The sequence below is a fragment of the Sarcophilus harrisii genome, chromosome 2 (genome assembly GCF_902635505.1).
Source record: "Sarcophilus harrisii chromosome 2, mSarHar1.11, whole genome shotgun sequence".
Classification (NCBI taxonomy): Eukaryota; Metazoa; Chordata; class Mammalia; order Dasyuromorphia; family Dasyuridae; genus Sarcophilus; species Sarcophilus harrisii.
Window position 1 is genome coordinate 150031573 of NC_045427.1, and position 20593 is coordinate 150052165.

The window sequence follows — 20593 nt, forward strand, 5'->3', positions numbered from 1 at the left end:
ACAAGGTGAAAGCAGCATGTACTAGATAAGAAAATAACATATGCAAAATAATTTCTGTGGAGAAAGGTGGTAGAAGTGGTTGTATTTGGCAGAATCAAGTTAAGTAAATGGAGAGTGATATTCTAAGAGGTATTGATGGATGAAAGTGAACATTCTATGTATAGTGACAACTTTCACAAAGGTTCAGAGAGGAGAGATAGTGTAGTGAACATGGCCAAACAATAAGGAGGCTCTTTTTGAATGTATGTGAAGGAATAATGAGTCTAGAAAATTTATAGCCAGATTATGAAGGACTCTAAGTGCCTAATGGAAGTTTATTTTGAATATAGGTGGAAGCCACTCAGGAATCTGCCTGAGCAAAGAAAGGACATGATCAGAACTGTTATAGAAATATAACTTTGGCATTATTATTATTAATTTGGCAATATTTTAATTTGGCAGCTATGTGGATTAGAGAGAAGACCCTGGAGGCAGGGACACTAATTAGGAAGCTATTGTAATCTCAATGGGAAATGATGAGGTTCTATGATAAGGTAATATTTGTGTGAGTAGAGAAATAGGAAAGGATACAAAAACCATGAATTTAATGTGAAGATTTGATTTACATTGAATATCTTTTTCCTCCTTAGCAAAATTTGCCATCATTATGTAGTCTTTGAAACTCAGGTTTATGAACTTCAATGAAAGAAACAAGAATTTCCCTTTACACTAAATCTAACTTAATTTTTCCTCAGAATATATATCCCCTCATTAATTTATGTGAGCTAAAATTTACCCAGTCGATAAATATAGTGTTTTACATAATCACATTTATACAGTTCACTGAAAAAAAGTGACTCAGTATTCTTTAGGAGCCTCTCTGAAATTTGATTCTTTAAAACCAGCATAAGCAATCCTAATGGGCCTAAGTCAGGTCAATAAAAGGTGCTACCTCATACATAATTCCATTAGTTTGTAATGTAACTCTGACTTAAAAATAAGTGTTTTATATATTTAACTGTTTTGAATCCAGCCACTTCTGAATCTCATTATTTACCTCTTCTCTCAACATCCTCTTCTTTTGATTTTTTTTTTAAATTGTATTCTTATCAGTTTTTCTTCAATTCTCATTCCACCACTTGTACTTTCTCCCATATATTCTCAATAGGATTAAGATATTTCCTTTCCCACTCTAGTAGAATTCCTGGTACTTGATTTATGTGTGCAGAAATAGAGCTTTCCTTCTGAGTTTTCACATTCTTTTCCCCTTCATTCTTTACCACTACAAGTAAAGGCAGTTGATTATCAGTTGACCGAGACAAGATTTTGTGATTTTTATTTTCTTCTGGCTTCATTAGAATTTGGGGAGAACTTGTTGTTCTGTAATGCTTGTATTATCCCTTTAATCTCAGAACTCTGAATCTAATTGGCTTTGTCACCAGAATATCATGCTATTGTTATCCAAAATGTTACCATTACAACTTTTTTGACAAGATAGGCATTTAAAAACATCGAATTTCAAAGGTAATAGAATAATGTTCCTTTGTAACTTCCTATTGATTCCAAATGCAGCTTTTGAATTATTTTCAATGTATGACTATGCTACCAATGAATATATGACTCTTCTACTAAGGATATACATTACAAACATCCTTACCACTGCATTTAAACATTTTAATGAATCCTTGTAGTAATGGATATTATACATGTACAAGTGCTTTTCCTGCATACATCAGCCCTTCTATGTTTTTTGTTCCATGGGATTCTTACCTATATCTATAAATCTTCCATAGAGTATCTTCCCAGCACTATATATTTTTGGTCTTTTAACATTTTCAAGATTATCAGTGTCACATCTACACTGTCATTCTCCTGTCCCTCAACCTCATTTTATAGCAAAACCATTCCAATTCTTTTTCTAATAATATTTTTTGTTGATATATGTTATGCAATTTCTTGTCCATGAATCATTGTGGATCATATATAGAAGCCTATGAATTTACACTACTTATAGATTTTTCATAGCAATCCATAATATTAACAGATCTAAAAGTTAGCAAACTTATTTTTTTAATTCCTTGACTATCACAGGGAGATTTTGTATTTAAAAAAAAGAAGAAGAAAGAGGGGATCAATGTTTCCCAATTACATTTAAAGATGCTTAAAAATGAAGAACTCTTATGTAACAAGTATTCCACCCAAATGCATATTTTGTGTTATTAAAAAAAAAACTGATGTTTCAAGACATGTTGAAGATAAATCAGTTTTGAATATTGGGGAAATTTGATTTTCCTTTAGAATATTTTAATAAGAGAGATTAATTAAATGTTACTAGGCAAAACATGATTCTGGGTCTTTAGGGCCTATACTACTGAACCAAAATGTAGATAGGCTCTCCAAAAATGGGCTTATTATACATCTCTTATTGGTTTCATCAGCAAGCATTAAAATGGAATTTTATCACAATCAACTTAATGATTGTGATATCTGATATGTCATTACTCTGATGGATCTACAATCTTATTGCTATGGATACTCCCTCTACCACTCCAGGCTGTAATCCAAACATGGTTTCTCATCCCATGTAACACTTACCCATGACATTCCATAAATCCTCTATAGATTGATATTTACCCAGTGAACTGAACATGGATCATGTGGAAATAAGTTTTGTATGATTTCACATGTATAATTAATATCGTATTGCTTGCCTTTTCAGTGGGGAAGAGAAGGGTCCAAAGGGAGGGAGAGAATTTGGAATTCAGAATGAGGTTTTCTTGACTCCATTACCAGCACTCTGTCTACTATGCTACCAGCTGCCAGAGATGAAGAGTGTATACATTTCAGATTTGAGGAACAACCTGTGCAAAGGTGATAGAATGTCACGAATGCAGAATAGCAAGTAAACCTCTTTGTCTAGAAGTTAGATCATGATAAAGAGAATGTTAGGCATTAAGTCTGGAGAGGTAGTCTAGAGTCATATTATGAAGGGTTTTTAACCCCAAACAGAAGAGCAGAATATTTTTTGTAAATCATTTATTAAGAAATTATAGTAAACTTAGCACAGTGCCCTACACATGGGAGATACTACATAAATGCTTATTTCCTCCCTCCCATTAGAGAACCACTAAAGCTGTTGAAGCAGAAGTGGCAAGGTTAGTGAGGACTATGCTTTGGAAATATCAGTTTGACAGCTACCTAGAGGCTGGATGAAATAAAGGGCAATTGGAATCAGTAAGATCAATTAGAAGGATACTGTACAATCCATGAAAAAGGTCATTAGGGCCTGTGCTAGGGTGGTGGTCTTGTGAATGAAAAAAAGGGACAAATGTGAACGAGCTATTTCCTTTACCATTTTGACTTAATCATTTCTCTTTAGTCGTTTAAAAACTGTTCCTTTTATTTGTTCTAAAACTGATCCCTCACTTCAGCAAGAGAATCCTCTCACATCTCCCTAATCAGTTACTATCTTACTCATAATAATTTTTCTGAACCTTTTCATCCCTCTTTAAACTTCTCATGGTCTTTCTTCTCCTTACCTTCTCTGCTGAGGACCTTGTTTCAGATTCCACTTTAAAAAAACTGAGGCTATTCACTAAGAATTCTTTATTTTTCCTCATATCATATCATTCAGATATTTTCTTCCATTATTTTTTCATTTCATCATTGTTGTACATAAAGAAAGACCACTCTCTTTGTCAAGTCAATCTATACTCTCCCACCCCCAGGAGACTCTTTACTCTGTCATCCCCAGTCTCTGATATATCTTTAATCTCTCTCTAGCTACTGACTCTTTCCCTCATCCCTACACATGCTCCATGTTTCCTCTACCCACAAAAATTCATTACTTGATTTGTCTCTTCTCTAGATATCATTCTATTTCTTCCCTCTCCTTTCTGTACCTAGACTTCTTTTTTAACAATAGCTTTTTATTTATCAAAACACATGTGAAGATAGTTTTCAAAATTCACCCTTGCAAAATCTTGTTCCAAATTTTTCTTCCTCCCTCCCATTTCCCCCCTTCTCTAGACAGCCAGTAATCAATAATAGTTTAAACATGTGCAATTCTTCTAAACATATTACCACATTTATCATGCTGCACAAGAAAAATCAAATCAAAAGAGGAAAAAATGAGAAAGAAAAAAACAGACAACAAAAAATCTTAAAATATTGTTTTGATCCATATTCAATTTCCATTTGTTCTCTCTGGATGTATTTGGTTCTCTTCATTACAAGTCTATTATGAGAAACCACTTCATTGTTGAAAAGCGCAAAGTCTAGCCATTATACATTTATACATGTATAAAGATCTCCTGGTTCTGCTTATTTCACTTTGAATCAGCTCATGTAAGTCTCTCCAGGCCTCTCTGAAATCATCCTGTTGATCATTTCTTACAGAACAATAATATTCCATAACATTCATATACCATAATTTGTTCATCCATTCCCAACTGATGGGCATCCACTCAATTTCCAGTTCCTTGCCACTACAAAAAGGGATGTGTAGCCAGACTTCTTGAGAAGGCCATCTATAGTTGGCTCCCATTGCATTTCTTCTCACTGTCTTATTAGCTCTACAATCTGGTTTCTGACTTAATGATTCTACCAAAAGTGAACTTTCCAAAGTTACCAGTGAACTCTGTATTGCCAAGTCTAATGGACTTTCCTCAGTCCTCCTCCTTCTTGACTTCTCTGTTGCCTTAGGCACAACACTGTTTCCCCCTGGTTTTTCTCCCAACTTTTACAATGCTATTTTTTAGTCTCCTTTTCTGGACCTTCATCCAGGTCATGGCCACTAACCATGTATGTCCCTCAAACTTTGCTCAAGTACTTTACTTCTTTTATTGTATTTTATTTGGTGATGGATTAGGTTTTTTTTTTTTGTTGTTGTTGTTGTTTTGTTTTTTAATTCAACAGTAGCCTTTAAGAAGATATTTCTCAGATCTGTTTATCCAGCTCTGACCTCCAGTCTTGCATCTCAAACTGGTTATCCCACGGACATCTTATCTTCAGTGTATGTGGAACTGAACTCTTCTCCTTTCCTCCAGACCCATGCAATTTTTTGTCATGATCCATCAATACCACCTTTGTAGTTGTCTCTTACGTGGATTCCTTTTTCTCTTCTGACATAGGCACAACTCCACTGTAGACCCCTGTCCCTTTGTGCCTAGGCTATCATATTAGCCTTCTGTTGGGTCTCCCTGCCTCCATTCTCCTCACTTTATGGTCCATCATCTGTTTATCTACAAAAGTCATCTTCGTAAAGTACACATCTGACCATGTTATCCCTCTAGTCAGAGAATTCCAATAGCTCTCAATTAATATAGCATTATTATTAGCTAAAAAATATTTTTATTTATTTATATAATTATATAATGTATATTTAAAATATTTTTTAAAAAGTTTAAAAAGAATATTAATAGCATCAATTAAATCCTCTTTCACTTCTGGACTTTTTCATAAACTGACTCCTTCCCTGTGCAGTCTTTTTATATTTATTCTTCTCTATCATATAGTCCTCTTTAGGTTTTCTTCTTTTCTTCTTTAGCCATTCTTTTCTTATTCCTGTCTAGGTTCTCTTAAGAGCCAGTGACATGGAACCCCTTTCTCTTCTTGGGCATAAAACTTTCCATCTCCTAACCCCATGCATTTTCACTTATTTCCTATGCCTGGAATTTTCTCTCACCTTGACTCTGCCTCCAGTTTTCCCTGTTTGTATTTCAAGTCTCAGCTAACATCCCATCTTCTTAAAGAAGCATGTATTGATCCTTCTTTCTTTCTTTTTTTTTTTTTTTTTTTTTGAGTGAGGCAATTGGGGTTAAGTGACTTACCCAGGATCACACAGCTAGGAAATATTCACTGTCTGAGGCCAGATTTGAACTTAGGTCCTCTAGTCTTCAAGGCCGTGTTCTATTCACTGCACCATCTACCTGCCCTATTGATCCTTTTTAATGCTAATACCACACTGAAATTATCTCTACATAGATACATATATGCTGTTTCAGCCATTAGGATGTGAACTTCTCAAGGGCAATGAATAGTTTCTGCCTTTTTTTTGGGGGGGGAGGTATTCTCAGTGCTTAGCACAGTATCTGACATATAATAAGTTCTCATTAAATGCTCGTAAAGGACTAAAACTATTTCCAGTTTCTAGGAAGTACCCTAGTCTTTCAAAATTTGGTATGAGTATTAATAATTAGCAAACTTCAACTAACTCTTCACAATTTTCTTTTTTAACATTTTCTTTTAAAACTTTTTCTAGCTAACAATGAACAAATTTTTCTTTCTTCCATCCCACCACTCCAAAAAAGAAAAACAAAAAGGTGAGGAAGACAAAGACAAAACATTTGTAATGCATGTACATAGAGAAATCAAATTCCCCTACTGATCCTCATAAGTATTTTTAAGAGGTAAAAATTGCAATAATCCCCAGTGTGCAAATGAAGCAGGTGAGCCAAATTAGTAACACAGTGAGGGTTGGACTCAGTATTTAGAACCAGTATCTAAAACAATGTCTTACAGAATAATCAAGGAAGGAAGGGATTATGACATATTTAAAAATAGAACCTTATATGTCATCTACTGTGTAGTAGGCATGAATAAATATTTATTGAAATTTAATAACTTGTAAAATCAAAATAACTTGTAAAAATTTCCAATGAATCCTGTTTTGTTTTGTTTTTAATTTTCCCATTTTTCGATCTCTCTCCACTTTCTTGTTCATTTTTACATAATCTTTTTTGGACCTACCCTCTACCGTTTTCTGTAACTGCAAACAGAATCCCAAGGGATAGACACTCTCTTGATTTACACAAGTGTAAAACAATTTATTTCTCCTACCATTCTAAATTATGTCCAACATGTTGATTTTTTTTTGTTGTTGTTGAAATTGGTCCATTTTATCCATGTGCTTAAAGTAACAATCTATAATGACATCTAAATCTTTTTTTTTTTTTTTTTAAGGTTTTATCTATTGGTTTAGAGTCCTTTTAGAAATATGGTTTAATTTATTTTTCCCATCTTGTTTGCATTTAAGTTTGTCATTTTTTTCCTTCCCATTTATATAACCTCATGAGTTCTGTCTTTAGTTTGTCCCTTGGCTTGGTAATATGTTACCTGGCAGAAGTTGGTGTCATCTGAAAACCAGGAGATATTTGTCCTACCACAATTCTTTGATACTAAAAAGAATTTTTGCTTCTTATGCCTTAGGTTTTTTTTTTTTTTTTAACTTTTTATGGAACTGAACAGAAATGCTTAGAAACATTATTAAATCCTGGTGTCATACACACATACTTTTTGCTGAGTGGGTATATTCTATTAAAAGCAGAGATAAAAATAGATGTGAAATCGTTTTGTCATTTTATGTAGTATAAAATGTTTCTTATGTTTGGTGTGTGTTAATCTCAGTTCTCCCTCTCCTCCTGGTTTCTCACCACAGCCATTTCCAATTATTGTTTGTAGCTGTAAGAACTTATTTGTGATGTTATTTTGACACACTTAAAGAACATTAATTATCTCTTGTTTAAGTTATTAATTATGATTGACTTTATAGTAAATCAATAATATTAAGTGTCTGTTTGCCAGGCACTATACTTTATGGTGAGGAAAGGCACAAGGTGGTCCCTGCTTTTAAAGATATTATAGACTGCCATGGGGAGCAACATGAAAACAACTGTACAAACAAGATATATATAAAATAAATTGGATATTGTGAATAGAGGAAAGAGTACTAGCCTTAAGGAAAGCCAGAATTTTAGGATTTTAATGAAGCCAGGAGGCAGGGAGAGTATTATAAGCTAGGATTGTGAGGAAGAACAGCCAGTGAAAATTCCCAAATTCTGTAAATCGATATTTGAGGATTTGAGGATCACCAAAGAAGCCAGTGCCATTGTAATTGTAAAGTATGTGAGAGAGAATTAGGTGTTAAAAGACTGGTTGGGTAAGGAAGGACTTATGTTGGTCAGGGCTTTAAATGCCAAACAGAGAACAGTTATAAATAGTCTTTAAAACCCATTTTAATTATGATTTTTTTTTTAAAAAGAAAAATGGTCAAAAAATAAGAACAAGTAGTTTTCAGAAGAAATCAAAACTATTCATAGTCATTTGAAAAAAATGTTCTAAATCACTAATTTTTAGAGAAATACAATTTAAAACAACTTGTAGTATTATCTCACCTCAATCAGAAATAACAAATAAATGTTGGAGGGAATGAAGGGAAACTGGAACCAATGATCCCTAGTTCAAACATTTTGGAGAACAATTTGCAGTGATGACCAAAGAACTATAAAACTGCGTACCCAATACTTCTACTAACTCAGTACTCCAAAAAAATTAAAGAAAAAGGATCCCCATGTACAAAAATATTTATAGTACTTCTTTTGGGGATAGCAAAATATTGAAAATTGAGGAGATGCTCTCAATTGGGGAATAGCTAAACAAATTGTGGCATATGATTGTGATGGAGTACTAAAAAGAAATGATGAGAGTGGTAATTTCAAAAATAACATGGCAAGACCTATATGAACTGAAACGAAGTGGTAACCAGAAGATCATTGTGCACAGTAACAGCGATGTTGTAATGATGATCAATTAAGAAAGACTTAGCTGTTCTGATTAAACTATGATCCAAGACAGTTCCATAGGACTCATGGTGGAAAAAATTCTATTCACTTCCAGAGAGAACTGATGAACTCTGAGTATAAGTTGAAATATGATTTCTCTTTCCTCCCTCACTCTGTCCCTCCTTCCCATCCTCCCTTCCTTCCGTGAGAAAATATGTATTATTCCGTATGTATAAATGATATATTGTTTGCCTCCTCAGTAAGTAGAAGTGAGGAAGGAGGGAGAAAGAGAATCTGCAGTTCAAAATATAAGAAGAAAAGAAAAGGAAAGGATGTTAAAAATTTAAAAAATCAATAGGTTTTGTTATTTAGGAATAAATTTAACTTAAAATTATTTCTTTTAAAAGCCATTTTAGGAAGGAATGTGGAACCAATTTTCTCCATGATAATTTCTTTTTGTCATATAAGTAAATGGCAATCAGTTCAGCTGAAGTAAGCCAGGGAAGAACAATAATAAATTCAACAGTTCTTTTTTCTACCTCTACTTTAGTACTCAAAACAAAGTATTAAAGTCATGCTTTCCAATAATTATTTTCATCCTAAACTTGTCCCCTTCCTGCTGTTCTCTTTTATTTTTGTTGGTGGTGATATTTTCACAGTCACCTAGACTTTCAGAGCATTACAGCCATATTTTACTCCTCTTTCCCTCACTCTACCTTTGGTCAGGTATCAAGTTTTGCTGCAATTTCTTAATTACTTCTTTGTTTCTACTCCTACCATTTAAATTAAGGATTCAATAACTCTTGCTCAAACTAGAGTGTCAACCTCCTACATGCTCTACCTCACTACAAATTGCCCCTCTCTCTCCTGTCCAAGTAATTTTCCTAATGCAGTTTTTAACCCTTTCACTTTCATATCTTATGATCCTACATTGTTTCCCTGCTCAGTCAGCTTGGGTAATGGGCATTGTCTAGATATAAAGATAAAATGTTTTACTTTACCATTCAAGTCATTTGTGATAATCTTTTACTTCCTTCAAAGTCACAGCTCAAATATGATCTCCATGAAAATGTTTCTGATTCCTGCAGCAAGATTTAATATTTTACTCCTCAGTCCCACATCCCTTACTGACCTTTTTATCTTCTAGATTATAATTTCTAATGTAATTATTTGTGTTATTTTTCTTACCCATGTACAATATTGTTGATTCCTTGGTGGAAGGAACTTTTTCATTTTTTTATTTTCTATTCTCATCACCTAGCAAAGTCTGTGGAACAAAAATTTTACCTCTTAAATTTTGTGAAATTTAATTGAAAGAGATAGTGGACAAAATAACTCATTTTAGTTACATTGAAGAAAATATATATATTTCTTACTTTTTTGAGTAATTAATTTTTTAAAATAATGTCTTTTACATAGTGGGTTTTAAATAAGTGCTGATAATGAACTAGATTTTTCTTAGTTTGTCTAGAAACTTAACTGCCATTTATAATGATATTTCTAAAGGAAAACACATTTTAAGTTTAAATGTTTGGGATTGCCTGCGTAAAAGAAGTGCCTGAAAAAAAGGTTTTGTTTTTTTTTTTTTTTTAGTTTTTCTAATAAATCTGTAACAGAATTGAAAATAAGTCTGCCAAACTTAAAGAAAAAGTCAAAAATAAAATTTGAAATATGTGGATGTTGATTTGGATGATAGGTTTTCTGCCATCTCTGATCATTCTTTATTTATTTTTATAGAAAAACGGAGGAGGAGTTTGGAATTAATACCTCTGACTGCCCGTATGGTGATGACACATCTAGTAAACCACTTGAGTCACTATCCACTGAGTGGGGGCCCTGCCATTCTTCACAGCCTTGTTAGTGAAAATCATGACAATGCATATTTTGAGTCACCTGAGCTCTCTTCTGAAGTCTTCAGAAGTCCAAACCTACAGTTGTTTGTATTTAATGACAATACCCTTATGTCTTACCTTCAGATTCCTGCAGAAAGAACAGAAGGGAGGCCCTCAAGTGCCCTCTCTGATGTCAGGCTTATTGTGAGAGATATCTCTGGAAAGTATTCTTGGGATAGCAAAATATTATATGGACCTTTGGAAGTCAACTTTGCACAGAACAAGAGAAATAATTCACTTGTGATTTCAGACAGTAGACAGCAGACATTTGAACCTCAGAAAGATTTTTCCCATATTGAAGAAGTAGATGATGTGCTTGACAAATTACTTGAAAATATTGGCAATGCAAGTCCTGAATGTCTTTTGCCAGCCCAGCTAAATCTAAATGCTCCTTCTCCACCCCCATTTGGAATGAGTCATTATCAAGAAAAAGAGATCATCAAAGCAATTTTATGTCAGAATGCCCAAGAAGAGGAATATGTACATAGGTGCAGGTCTGATGTCACAATGAAAGTTCCCAATCAAGAACAGCCAGTTCCTTCTGAGCCACAAGGTCCATTTTATTTTTGTAGATTACTGCTGAATGACTTAGGAATGAATTCTTGGGACAGAAGGTATGATCCCACTATTTTATTTAACTTATTAATCTATTGCTTTTTTATCATAACAATTTTAATTTTGAGATTTTTCTTTAATTATTTTTACGTGCTAAATTTATTTCAATAGCCATAAGAAAGGTATATGTTTTTACTAAACTTAAAGTGTTAGCAAAATAAAGAGTGCAATCCCAGCTTGGTTTTAAATTCCAGCCTTGTGATGTGAAAGCAACATCTAACTTTCTATTATTTATTTTTGTTTGATGTTTTTCTATAGTTTTCTTTAATTTTGGAAGTTATATAACATTGATTAAGTTGCTGATTTTTTGCATTGCATTGACAGAAGTTACTTTCAGTAACTACAGTCAGTAGTCCTTGCTAGTATGTCTTAGTGAGATTTTATGGAAAAATCATTGTTTGAGATCATCTGTGTTTGAGTCTTTATTCACTTAGTCACCTGACTTGTGTGTATCTAAAGTAGGCATAATAGTATTTGTACCATCTGTTTTACAGAAGTCATAGAAAATTGAAATTAAAACAAGTCCTCAAAGGTCGTTTATCTTAGAAAAAGAAGACAGGAAATGTCTTCATTATTTAAAGGACTTTCATGTGGAAAAGTTTGGGCTAATGTATAGATACAGGTAAATTTAGGTAAATTTGACTCCTTGTAACTTTTCTACTTAATTCTAAGGTACAATTAAGTAGAAAAGTTACAAGGAATTATTAGGGAGAATATTCAACTATTCTGTTCAAAAAACAACCTTTTTCTTTTCTTTTTAAAGTAATGGGCTTCCCATCATTTTGAGTATTTAGAGAGGGACTTAGAGACCTCTTGTTAGCTATCTTGAAGACAGAATTGTGAAGATCATATGAGAGAACATTAGAACCAGAGACAGGAAGCCTTAGTTCCATATCCTGACTCTAATATTACTACCTGTGTAATCATTGGCAAACCATTTGATTACCCTTGATCCTCAGTTTACTCTTCTGGTTGGTACAATAACTTCACAAGGTTGTTGTAAAGAAAGCACTTTGAAAAATTTAAATATACTATGTGAATATGAATATCATCATCATCTAACCAAAAATGATTGTCTAAATTATTTATATTACTAAACCATTTCTTATTAAAGGATCTTTAGAGATCCTCATGTAGGGATCTCTTTCATCCTGTCCCATAGTTCATTTCTCATGGTTAGAACTTATTACCGAAAAAGGCAATTATTTGGACATTCAAATTATTATTAACTCCCTTGCTATCCAGAAGAAAAATCTTTAACATACTATAATTTTTGCTTCAATCTACTTCTGCTTTTGGAAATGATTTTCTTCTTCTTGTTCTTTTTTTTTTAAACAAAGTTATCTTATTATATTTGATTTTTTTTCCTTAATGATCCCACTTCTATCTTCATTGATTCATTTTCTTAGTATTTCAAAACTATCAATTTAATATAACATTCCATAATTTTGCCAACTATGTTATTAATAATAATTATGATATCTTACTTTTTTGTAGTGCTTCATACTTAGCAAAACATTTTTGTAAGGATCTCACTTATTTGGCCCTTAGGAAAACTTTGGGAAATAGGTCCTTTTTAAACCCTATTTGGAAGTTAAGGAGCCTGAGGCTCAGAGAAATTAAGTGACTTGTCCAGATTATACAGCTCACTAAATATGTGAAATAGCATTTGGATACAAACCTTGACTCAAAATCTAGCACAAGATCCATTATGCCATGTAGCTAACATTGAAAATACCTGTTTAAAAAAAAAATTAGTCTGTGCCATCCATCTTCTTTTTAAGAGCGAGAACATTTTTATCAGATAATTCAGATCATCTTTATATGTGAATACCCATCGTTCTGACTTCTAGCACTATTCCTAGACTTTTCAGAAATTGAGAGAAGTCTAATGATTATATCCATAAATCCTTAGAAAATGGAATAAAAATTAGATTTGGAATCAAACGAGTTTGGTTCAAATACCATCTTTCTTTACTTGGCAATCACTTAACATCTCTAGATATAAGGTTCTTATGTAAAATGATAGGTTTGGACTAGATAGCATCTTAAATTTCTGCCAGCACTTAATCTGAGGCAGTTGTGACTTGTTCACAGTCTTATAGCTATTAAGTATTTGAGACCAGATTTGAACTCACATACTCTTGACTCTAGAGCTGATCCTCTATCTTCTGTGTCACCTCACTGCCCTCATACAATTAATTATTGATAGAATCAGGAGTAGAATCTTAAGTCTTGTGATTCTAGTTCTTTTCCATTACACCACATTGATGTAAGATCCTTTTTACTACCGAAATTTCTGCTTTCCTGGGTGCTGATCACCACCACTGATGACTGATCTGTATTCTGGAGATGTATATGTTCTAACATTTATGCCTTGACTTCAACTTGCCTACGCAGTTTCTCACCATTGCCTTAACTTCCTTCCGTTTTCTGGATAATCCCACCTCAAACTGCTCATATGATTTCAAATAACCAGTTTACTGGCTTCTATGGGACCAACTGTGCTCTGGACTTGTGCCCCTTCCTGATTCATTCCATGCTCTTCTTTCCCCTTTGTGTCTTCTCTTTTTGTATTTCTTACCTACTGACTGCTATTTCTTGTGTGTGATCTCCTTAGAGAACAATAGATAAAACTGACCTTTTCCCAGTTAGTAAGGAATAGAGAGTATTCTTTATTTAGCAGATGAACTTCAGATCATCTTAAAGTTAATCATCTTTATTAAGCTGTCTACCAATTTTGAAATTTAAATTAGAAAAGCATTTTATAACCATATCACTTTTACTTTTCTCACCTTTTATCCTCAACCATGTCTCTCTTCTCTAAGGTACTATGCCGATGTCTTATCATCCTCTAGGGGCTACCCTTACCTCTCAAATAATACCTGATAGTGGACTACAAGCTCTATCAGATCCTAATAAGCTAACAAAGATTCAAATTCAAATGTCAAGATTCTGGTCTATTGATGGACAGTTTGCATCATGCAGGCCCATTTTAGCTAACTACAGAGAGGTTTCTTAACTGCTCTGTGCCATCAGGCTGATGAGCAGTTCTCCAAAATTATCTTTTAAGTTGTTGGGAAGTTATTTTGATGTCAGTGAAAGGAGTACTCCTATTGATGAATTCCTGAAGTACAGAAGTATATCGAATCTGTCAGTCTAATCTACAATGTGCCACTCTCCCTTGTCTTCTCTTACCTCTGTTCCTTTTGTTATAATCTGGTCATGACTTCTGTTCCTCCTTGTTGCCATTCTTTTTTTCTTTATTTTCCCCAGTTGCCTATAAAACATTTTTTTTTTTTTTTGCTTTTGGTTTTAAGACTTTGAATTTCAGATTTTTTCCCTTCCTCTTTACCTTCACTCCCCACCATTGACAAAGCACCTGTGAATTCATGTAAAACATTTCCATAAATGTTATGTTGTGAAAGAAAATATGAATCTCTCTCTCCTTACCAAAAAAAAAAAAACCCTCAAGAAAAACAAAGTTCAAAAAAAATGTGCTTCATTCTGTATTCAAACACAATCAGTTCATTCTCTGGGTATGGATAACATTTTTATCATAAATCCTTCTTCAGGTCATTGTATTGCTGAGAATAGCAAAGCCATTCTTAGTTGATCATCCCACATTACCATCACTTTGCACACAATATATTTAATTTTGCTTGAACTCATGGAAGACTGAGTTTTTCTGAGAGTATCCTACTCATTATTTCTTATAGAACAATAATAGTCCATTATAGTCTTCATTCTACAATTTATTTAGCCATTCCCCAATTGGTGGGCATCCCTTAAATTTCCATTATTTTGCCCCAAGTAAAGAGCAGCTGTAAATATTTTTGTACACATAGGTCCTTTACCTTTTGTTTTTAATCTCTTTTGGGATTCATGCTATGTTATTGTTAGGTCAAAAGATATGTATAATTTTATAGCCTTTAGACATAGTTCATTTCCTTTGATAATTTATCAATTGGGGAATGACTTATTTTTTATAAATTTGACTTGGTTTCCCATACATTTGAGAAAAGAAGCCTTCATAAGAGAATCTTGCTGCAAAATTCTTTACCCAGTAACTATTGCTAACTGTATTTTCACCCTGTTTAGCCTGTTCCTCCTCCTTTTTAGCCTGTCTCTCCTCAAAAGTGATTAGCTTCTAATTTCATCTTCCCCAATATGCCCTCTCTTCTATCAGCCTCCCCTTCTCATATCCCCTTTCTTTTCTACTTTCCTGCAGGGTAAGATAGGTTTCTATACCCATATTGAATTTGTATATTATTTTCTTTTTGAGCCATATCTGAGAATAAGACTTACTCATTCCTCATCCATCCTTCTCTTTTCTACTGTAAAAGCTTTTTCTTGCCTCTTTTGGCAGATAATTTACACCATTCCAACTCTTCTTTTCTCTTTCTTCCTGTATATTCCCCCCTCACCTCTTACTTTAATTTCTTTTAGAGAATACCCTTTCTTATTCAACTTACATCTGTGCCCTCTGTCTATATATAGACATATATATATAGACTTCTAACTGCCATAATAATGAGAATGACTTATGAGTTACAAGTATCATCTTCCCATATAGGAATGTAAACAGATAAACTTAATATTAAGTCCCTTATGATATTACTTTCTTTATTACCTCCTTATGTTTCTCCTGAAGCCTGCTTTTGAAAATCATTTTCTACTCAGCTCTGCTCTTTTCATCTCGAATCTTTAAAAGTCCTCTATTTTGTTGAATGTTCACCTTTTTTCCTGAAGAATTCTATTCAATTTTTCTGGGTACATGATTCTTGGTTGTAATTTTCCTTGTTACTGCTCTTTAACTGGAAGTGAATTTGTCTTCTGTTTATTATGTTTCTGACATTATGTGCGTTTACATACACACATGCATATGTTTAAAATGCATTCATTTAATAATGCTTGCCACCAGTGATATCAGCTGAATTTTTTCTGAGAAACTAGAAGACCCTAGGTATAAGTTTAACTTTATTTCTTTTTCTTACTCTTTTTATTTGTGTAACCATGGGCAAGTTAATTGGCTTCTAAATTCATTTCTTCAATTTAAAGAGCAGTCATTAAGTGTTTGCTTCATGCCAGGCATTGTTCTAGAAACTAGGGATACAGTAAAAAAGAAAAGCAGTCCCTTACCAAAAGGAGCTTTCATTTTACTGTGGGAAAACATCTGCAAAATTTTTGTAATACTGTAACTTTTACTACCTGTCTCATGAAGTGGTTGTATTAAAAAAATGAAATAATATACACAAAATATTTTTCATATCTGCATTGTGCTAGATAAGTAATTAGTTATAGCATTAATAATACCGCAGAGTGTGGTAATTGTTTGCAGTAAGAAAACTTAAAACATATATAAAGTTTACATTTGAATCTGTTTAGTTCATTTCTCCTGATATTTTTTTCAGGTTGAAAATTATAAAGGGAGTAGTCATTATGTAGTACATTGTTTTTGTTTCACATAATTTATCTTCACAAATTTTTTAATTTTTTATTATTATAGAAAAAATTTTCATCTACTGAAGAAAAATTCTAAATTGTTGAGAGAATTAAAAAATTTGGACTCACGTCAGTGGTATGTAATTTTATTTAAAAATTATTTTCATTCCTATTATATGTTCTAAGATTATATGTATAGCTGTGATTTCAGTACTTTGATGAAACTGTGATCTCCTTAGTTTGTATAATTCTTCCAAAGTTACAAATTGCTAATCATTTTTGGTTTCTTTTTCTATATAACTATTGTTCATGTCCATCCAAAAATCTTCTACATAGTTCTAACCACCATATTGAGAATTTCTTCTAATTCTTTTGACATTGTGGTCACCACTGTACAATACAGACTATTCTTTAATTATTTCTCATTATAGATCCGAACCATCTCATTTTCTGCCCATTAGTCTTTTGGATGACAAGTTTGATATACGAGTTGAAGGGATAAAAATCTAGCTATACGTACCCATCTTTACATCTGGCACCTCTGAAATGCGTTTGCTTTGAAATCATATTTGTTGAAATATAATTAGAAAAAGTTTATTATCTTAACCACAAAGTTCAAAATTGTTCTGCTATAAATCGCTGTAGATGAGCTCTTTTCCAATATGGTAAAAGTTTAGGTCAAATTTTAGGCCAATGACTATCCTTCCTCAGTCTATATTAACTTCAATATTTGTGGTATATAATTCAGCACTGCTGCTGAAAGATGTATTGGACCTACATTACCTAGCCCCCATGTCCATTATGTATCACAAAATTCTTAAGTATTAATCCTAGAGAAAATTAAGTAGACTAGACACATCATGTTTTATCTCAACCTCAATTTTATAGTGAATTTGTAATACTTAACTTTTAAAAATTATATATATTTGTATGCTATGTGCTGAAACTAATGCATTTTTATGTGCAATGATGAAGTAGAGATTACTTTCAGTGATCTTTTTTAGCTCTAAATCTTACAATTCTAACGTCAGCAATAATTTGGAAACTCTGATAGAAGACATGATAAAATAGCTTTTAAAATATAAAAAAAGGAAAACTAGTAACAGAACTTTATTTTGAGATGTCATGATATATCTCAATTTTAACATCTGGGGAAATTACATTTTTTTAATACTGAGAAATATTTTAAAAGCATAACAGTATAAAAGGCTTATAAATATGCCTATATTTCTGTCCTGAAGCTTGTTAGTTATTCAGGTAATAAGTGTCTGTGGAGCATCTACTATTCACATATACATTGTTTAATGCATTTCTTTTCAAACAAAAGTGTGTATAACACTATAAGCATGAGAATCAATATTAAAACTTCTATTTTTAAAAATTCCTAAAATCCCTTATAAAAGTCCCTGAAGAAAATGGGAATAAGGATCACATCATATATATTGTTTTCACTCATTTTATAAAACTTTACCGAAGTCATCCTAGTCCAATTAACATCTGTAAACTTTTACCTTGAATTTTCTTCCCACTCGCTTTATTTCTTCTCTTTTCCCTCTTGTCTTTCAAAACATTATTTTTATTTAGGGCACTTCATAAATAAATTAACTGCTTTCTAGTTTTGAAGCAAAACTGTCTTCTTTAAATTTTTGTAACATATATATATAAAAGACATAATTTACACTTGATTTTTCCTTCAAAAAGCTTAAAGGGTAAATTTTTTTGCATAGATATTATCTTAAATTGTTTAATTTCTATGATGAATGATGCTCTGGAAATATATTTGTTGAACTTTATATAATATTTAGAAATTCATTAACAATTGTAGAAAAGTTAATCTCTCTCCAGATATCAGATAACTTTCTTTGTCATTTAAATTTTTCTTGGTTACTGGTACATAGGGAAATAATTTTAAAAAAAAAATTATTATACCTTTTTATTTACAAAACATATGCATGGGTAATTTTTTAACATTGACCCTTGCAAAACCACCTGTTCCCACTTTTCCTCTCCTTCCCCTCACCCCGTCCCTTAGATGTTAGGTTTTCTAATACATGTTAAATGTGTTAAATACAAAATATATATAAATATTTATACAGTTATCTTGCTACACAAGAGAAATCAGATCTAAAAAAAAAGTTATTTAAAAAAAATCTGAGAAGGGAAACAAAAATGCAAGGAAGCAATAACAGAAAGAGTGGAAATGCTGTGTTGTGGACTCATTTCCCATAGTTCTCTCTCTGAGTATAGCTGGTTCTGTTCATTACTGAACAATTGGAAGTTGTTTAAATCATCTCATTGTTGAAGAGAGCCACATCCATCAGAATTGATAATCATATATTATTGTTGTTGAAGTGTATAATGATTTCCTGGTCCTGTTCATTTCACTTAGCATCAGTTCATGTAAGTCTCTCCAGATCTCTCTGAAATCATTCTGCTGGTCATTTCTTACAGAACAATAATATTCCATAACATTCATATACCACAATTTATTCAGTCATTCTCCAACTGATGGGCATCCATTCAGTTTCCAGTTCCTAGCCACTACAAAAAAGGGCTGTGGGTCTCTTTCCCTCCTTTAAGATCTCTTTGGGATATAGGCCCAGTAGAAACACTTCTGGATCAAAAAGTATGCATAGTTGGATTTCTTTTTGAGCATAGTTCCAAATTGTTCTCCAGAATGGTTGGATCCATTCACAATTCCACCAACAATATATCCATGTCCTAGTTTTTTCCACATCCCCTCCATCATTCGTCATTATCTTTTCCTGTCATCTTAGCCAATCTGAGTGGTCTGTAGTGGTATCTCAGAGTTGTCTTAATTTGCATTTCTCTGATCAATAGTGCTTTGGAGCACCTTTTCATATGACTAGAAATAGTTTCAATTTCTTCATCTGAAAATTATCTATTCATATCTTTTGACTATTTATCAATTGGAGAATGGCTTTATAATTAGAGTCAATTCTCTATATATTTTGGAAATGAGGTCTTTATCAGAATCGTTGACTGTAAAAATGTTTCCTAGTTTATTGCTTCCCTTCTAATCTTGTCTGCATTAGTTTTACTTGTACAAAAACTTTTTAACTTAATATAATCAAAATTTTCCATTTTGTGATCAATAATGATCTCTAGTTTTCTTTGCTCATAAATTCCTTCCTCCTCCACAGGTCTGAGAGGTAAAACTATCCTCTGTTCTTCTAATTTATTTATAATCTCATTCTTTATGTCTAGATTATGAACCCATTTTGACCTTATCTTGGTGTACAGTGTTAAGTGTGGATCAATGCCTAGTTTCTGCCATACTAGTTTCCAATTTTCCCAGTAGTTTTTGTCAAACAGTGAATTCTTATCCCAAAAACTGGGGTCTTTGTGTTTGTCAAACACTAGATTGCTATAGTTATTGACTATTTTGTCCTGTGAACTTAACCTATTCCACTGAGTGTATTTCTTAGCCAATACCAAATGGTTTTTGTAACTGCTGCTCTATAATATAATTTTAGATCTGGTACAGCTAGGCAACCTGCATTTGATTTTTTTTTTCATTAGTTCCCTTGAAATTCTTGACCTTTTGTTCTTCCAGATGAATTTTGTTATTTTTTTTTAGGTCAGTAAAATAGTTTCTTGGGAGTTTTGATTGGTATGACACTAAATAAATAGATTAGGTAGTATTGTTATCTTTTATTATATTTGCTTGACCTATCCACGAACACTTAATATTTTTCCAATTGTTTAGATCTGACTTTGTGTGGAAAGTGTTTCATAATTTTGCTCATATAGTTCCTGATTTTCCCTTGGCAGATTCCCAAATATTTTATACTATCAACAGTTATTTGAAATGGAATTTCTTTTTGTATCTCTTGGTGTTGGACTTTGTTAGTGAGGTATGAAAATGCTGGTGATTTATGAGGATTTATTTTGTATCCTGCAACTTTGCTGAAGTTGTGAATTATTTCTTTTTTTAGAATTTTTTTTTTAGTAGAATCTCTGGGGTTCTCTAAGTATACCATCATATCATTTGCAAAGAGTGATAATTTAATTTCCTCATTATCTACTCTAATTCCTTTAACCTCTTTTTCATCTCCTATTGCCAAAGCTAGCATTTCT

The 20593-nt window shown here is 32.6% G+C and overlaps 1 protein-coding gene across 4 annotated transcripts in view; it reads left to right on the top strand.

The window, feature by feature from the left end:
- The window catches only part of RALGAPA2 (Ral GTPase activating protein catalytic subunit alpha 2), a 409655-nt gene that overhangs the window by 209817 nt on the left and 179245 nt on the right, over window positions 1-20593 (top strand). For all 4 annotated transcript variants that reach the window (XM_031951045.1, XM_031951043.1, XM_031951042.1 and 1 more), the window contains 2 exons: window positions 10278-11046; window positions 16557-16628. In XM_031951045.1, the coding sequence (XP_031806905.1) occupies window positions 10278-11046; window positions 16557-16628 (841 nt within the window). The remainder of the gene's footprint in view (window positions 1-10277; window positions 11047-16556; window positions 16629-20593) is intronic.